The sequence below is a fragment of the Pistacia vera genome, unplaced genomic scaffold, assembly GCF_008641045.1.
Source record: "Pistacia vera cultivar Batoury unplaced genomic scaffold, PisVer_v2 Contig462, whole genome shotgun sequence".
Taxonomy (NCBI): Eukaryota; Viridiplantae; Streptophyta; class Magnoliopsida; order Sapindales; family Anacardiaceae; genus Pistacia; species Pistacia vera.
Window position 1 is genome coordinate 29,924 of NW_022196293.1, and position 4,764 is coordinate 34,687.

The following is a 4,764-nucleotide window of genomic DNA, read 5'->3' on the forward strand; positions in this document are numbered from 1 at the left end:
AAGATAGGATAGTGGAATAGAATAATGGGAGAAGAGTGTGCCAAACAGACCCTAAACTTGTACGTTTTTACATGAATGAAGAAAATCTAAGTAGTATTCTTTTTCAATAAAGCACCTAGTTTTGATTCTACTAATGGTTGTTGCCACATGAATGCATATCACTACTCTTTGGTTTTGATGCTTTTAGTAAAAAACATTTCAGCAAAATAACATGGGAGCCTCACTGTCCTCTGCATTGAGCCAATTCAGCCTTCAATCTTAAACTCCATATAAAGATACCAAAAATAATAGTACTAAAATCTAGAACTTATTGAGTCATTGCATCAAACACCTTCAATCTTTAAAGCATCCCATAGAGAGGTGCATTTTTCTGTACAATTTCTTCGTTTTTTGATTTATCTCCGCCAAAACCAAACGCTTTCATGGTTCAGTTTTCCTAGAATCAATGAACGATTATAAAGGAATAAACTGAAGATTCTAGAGTGATTCTGTGACTTTGACTTGCTTTAAAACAGAGTCAATGGCATTGAACTGGCGGGAAGCAGAAAGATTTGAGTAATGATTGGGTAAGAATCTGGACACCGAGTTGAAGAAGCCGAGAACAAATGATTAATGACTCCATACACCAATGGTAGACTCAGTAAGTCACGGGAGAATGAGTTGATGAAGCCCTATCGCCCATTTTCATACTGCTTTTTTGTAGTTCAAATGCCTTCAGTTTTTACACTAGAGGATTACAGAGGTGGTCTTCAATGTTTCATAAAAATTTAAATGTAATATTTGAATCTACTTTAACTTTATTCAGAAGGTACAACATGTATAATAATATTCGCATGAATTTTTCATTAAGCTAAACTATATATACAAACTTCTTAGCTTTGTACAATCCATGTAACATTATCCTTCACAAATATACATTAAAAAATACAAGCACCCTAGTAATTTTCACAGTATTTGGTGGTATCTGGGCTTCTTTTCTACACTACCCTTAGCCCTCAATACTCATACCAGAGGGCAGGAAGATATGTACAGCGTATCTTACTCCCCTTTTGTATTTCTTTTGACTGACTTTTGACATCTGATAATTCTGTACAACATTTACTTCTCAGACTATACAGAAAGAAGTTATGAGTAGGATCTAATCAACTTGAAATTTTGAAAAGATCGAGCTTTAAACAAGTTCCCCAGAAAAAATCCTGTCGTAGTCTCAGGTGGTTTTGGTGCAAGAATTGGGTTCTGCTTTACCTGCAGCTTGGTTTGTCCAATTTGTCCCCGAATAGAATCAATGATCTTTGGATCAACCGGGTTCCCAGTCACATCTGTGACATAGAAAGTGTCTTTCACCTTCCCACCTTTTGTCGAAATTTCTGCTCTCTTGATACACATACTATTTTCACGGAATATCCTTGTGATGTCCGAAAGGAGTCCAATACGATCTTCCATACACAATTCTAGCTCCAGTCCCTTCAAAATCATGCAAAATGAATTAGTATACAATTCCATATATGCACACTATGATTAAATTTTCACATCACTATTTTATACCTCAAATGCCCGCCTCTCAATGGCTGCTTCAAGACACTGTATAACACGTTCTCGTTCGGCATCAGAGCTAATAGGAAGCCCATCAACATGTCGAATATAGAATTCCTATAAACAAACAGAACAACATTTGTTTAATTGAAAAGTAAAAATGGTTATCTTCATTGGTCCAGTGTGTAAACTCTGCAAATTTTACATAAGAATAAGTTTGTCAAAGTCTGCCCACAATATCATTCTAAAGTTTATGACCATCACAAAATCAGAATGTGTTCCATATCTATATTGGTCCAGTCATCTAAAGAATCGATTTAATTTAAGAAAAGTGTTTGCAGTATCTTACTTGATAAGCTTCCATCTTCCCTGTGTTGACCATTCCATGAAAAACAACATATTGCATGTCTGTTAGAGTGCAAACGATGTCGAACAATAGTTTTGGGCGATCTTTTGATCTCATAGTAATCACAGTGTAATCTTTCTCAATATTCAAAACAGTAACTTGGGGTCTTAAGCTCTTATCCTCTACTCTCCCTACCATTCTCTCAACCCTTTCATAGTCCCTATCATCAAACATAATCTGATGCAGCCTTCTCTCTCTATTCATAACACCAGGAGGTGAAAGTGTCGTCTTTGCTCTTTTGAAGTCATTGTTTGCATTTAGAACATTGCAAAGCAATTGCTTTATTGTTGAGAGACGTTTTGCATCTTTAATTGCACACCCTGTGGAACGGTCTGTGACATGAGCAACAGCTGCGGCTCTAGCATTGTGTGTCCATATCTCAGCATTTACCACGTTGCACTGGAGATCCGCAAGAACTGCACATACCTCTGACAATAAACCAGGCCTGTCGGTACCAGTGAGTTCAATTGAGGTATGATCTTCTGAAGGCATCACCCCAACAGAGCTTCTCAATGAGGGTGCAAAGCTAACATCCCTTTCAAGCCTCTTCAAAGCATCAAGTTAAATGATGAGCTTAGTCAACATCCAGTGAGTCAAAGGACTCTACTAATAAACGACAACAGAGGAGGATTAAATTCTTCTATGCACTGAGTTATGGAATTAATATATTGTGCGGTTCCATTGTTAGATAATAGTTGGTTTAGTAGTTCTAACATGCCAGAAAATAAAAGAAATCAAATTCTACATCTTAAAATTCTGAAAAAGGTCTAACACAACACAACACAACTCCACCCTTTCACAAAGCATAAGCAAATTTAATACATATGAGATGGTTTCATGTGTTCAATACTTGAAGCAAACTATACAAACAGCAGCTAAATTTCGTGCTCCTCTTTACTCTTGACTACTTAGCAATAAAACAAATGCTTGAACAAAAAAAAAAAATATCATGCAAAAATGAAAAAAGAGCAGTTCCAGACAAGAATTTCTTACCTTTTCAATATAATCAATGGTTTCCCTATCTCTGATTTTTTTCCCATTGTGATCAATCACATAAAACACTGAAACCATATATTTCAAAACAACAACAAAAAATTAGAAACAAAGACACAAGCTCTCAACCCCTTTTAAAAGTTTGAGCAGTTGAAGAAAAAACTTTACCATCCATAAACCATCCACCATCTGACGATATGTACGCTTTCCTTATTATAAGATTCATATCAGTAAGTACTTGAACAACTTGCAGCAGAATTCCATGCTTGTTGAGACTGCCTACCTGAACAGGAAACCTAATTAATTCTTACACTCACTGTATCTTTTACTTTAACAAAACCAGAAAAGTGATTTGAGTAACTGATCAAACAATATCTATGTACTAGTTCCATCAAGTTCTTAAAAATACAAAATATGATTATTCACATATCACTAACTAGAGAAAATCATAGAAATAAAGCAACCACTTAACCAACCAAAACAAACCGAATGCTGTTTTTATCCTAATTTCGATAAGGCTAGAATCAAAGCTACTAGAAAGAATAAGCTTATTACCTGTATAACAGTGGCATCCTCACAAGAGATATTATCAATTACAACTCTGCAATAACAAGCCACTTAAAAAAATAAATACATATATTACGCACCAAAAATGGCATTAAAATATATATATATAGTAGAGGGCGAAAGGAAGTTCCAATTCGAATTATTTCAAAATTGCTTCAAATTTTCAAACTAATCCACCAGAATAATTTGATTTTCAATTGGAGTTTCCGTTTGGTTGCTGAGAATATTAATTAAAGAAAACGTGAGTTTCTCTTCCAAATTTCCTCAGAAAACCATATTTTCTTAATTATAACAAGCCGTGCGAATTTTCTAAATTTTGATACATAATTTTTTTTTTAAAATAAAGGAGTAAATCATCCCTTTCCGCTGGTTTCCCAGCATTCAAATCCAGAAGAAAAAAAAAAAAACTCAATCAAAACGAAGAACATCATGAAAAATCCCCAAAAAGAAAACACAGATAACCTGAAAACACTGTAACCTTAAATATCTTTAAGCCGAATATAAAAAAAATAAAAGATTCTTCATAATAACACACAAAACAACAACAAGAACAAAATTCTCCAAAATTAGAAATAAAAGGTTTACCTAGGTGGGTTCATCCTCCTGATCAGCTTCGCATACTCATCATCCATTCTCTAAACTTTTACTTAAAAAAGTTTAAATATCTATTTAAATACAAATCCAATAATTAAGATTTCTGCAGAAATCAGAAAGCCTTGAACTTGAGATGTATATAAACTTCCTATACAATACAATGATGCGTCCTCCAATATTCAAGGAAAGAAAGAATAGGGAGTATGAGAAACAAAAAGTGCTATAAAAAGTAAAGTGAAGTGCGGACATCAGCCGGTAAGCTGGTTATTAGTTTAAGTATTTGTACGTGGCGAGTCAGTATTGGTAGAACTGAACGGTTAATCTAAATGCTCACTGTAGACAGACAGGATGGTGTTAGTTGGAAAGTAGTGAAGTGTACATGTTTTGACCATTTTGGGTCGGATTCACACGCACGTGGCGTGTGCAGAATGGTCGGGACATTGCCGGTATTTTTGGCGGCAACTCCAGCGTGAGCGAATTGGAATTTCGCCCACGTTATTTCAGTGCTCAAACTGCCTAATAATCTTCCCATATCAGTCAAAAAAACCTTTATGTTTAAATTAAATTATTAATATTGCAGTAATTATTTAGCTTATCCATAATCAGAGACATGGGAGGCGTGAACGTGGAGTATTGATGAACCGTAAATTGACAAAAAAAAGACTTAATTA

General features: G+C 34.8%; 1 protein-coding gene across 2 annotated transcripts; it reads right to left on the bottom strand.

Moving 5' to 3' along the window:
* Positions 1–820: 820 nt before the first annotated feature.
* Positions 821–4,358, bottom strand: LOC116145550 (ACT domain-containing protein ACR6). Of its 2 annotated transcripts, XM_031430999.1 has the most exons (7): positions 4,085–4,341; positions 3,488–3,533; positions 3,101–3,215; positions 2,933–3,000; positions 1,883–2,485; positions 1,546–1,650; positions 821–1,464 (listed from the first exon to the last, which is right to left on the bottom strand). In XM_031430999.1, exons 1-7 carry the CDS (start codon positions 4,129–4,131, stop codon positions 1,126–1,128), a joined length of 1,323 nt encoding a protein of 440 aa, XP_031286859.1. In that variant the 5' UTR covers positions 4,132–4,341; the 3' UTR covers positions 821–1,125. The 2 variants fall into 2 exon arrangements, with proteins under 2 accessions (XP_031286859.1, XP_031286860.1); XM_031431000.1 differs by lacking the exon at positions 821–1,464 and having other exon boundaries at positions 1,590–1,725; positions 4,085–4,358.
* Positions 4,359–4,764: the final 406 nt, after the last annotated feature.

Coding starts and splice junctions, on each gene's coding strand:
- LOC116145550 (XM_031430999.1), bottom strand. CDS start 4,131: ATGGATGATGAGTATGCGAAGCTGATCAGGAGGATGAACCCACCTAG. Junction 3,534..4,084: donor AGGAGGATGAACCCACCTAG/GTAAACCTTTTA, acceptor TTGTTATTGCAG/AGTTGTAATTGATAATATCT. Junction 1,651..1,882: donor GGAAGATGGAAGCTTATCAA/GTAAGATACTGC, acceptor GTTTGTTTATAG/GAATTCTATATTCGACATGT.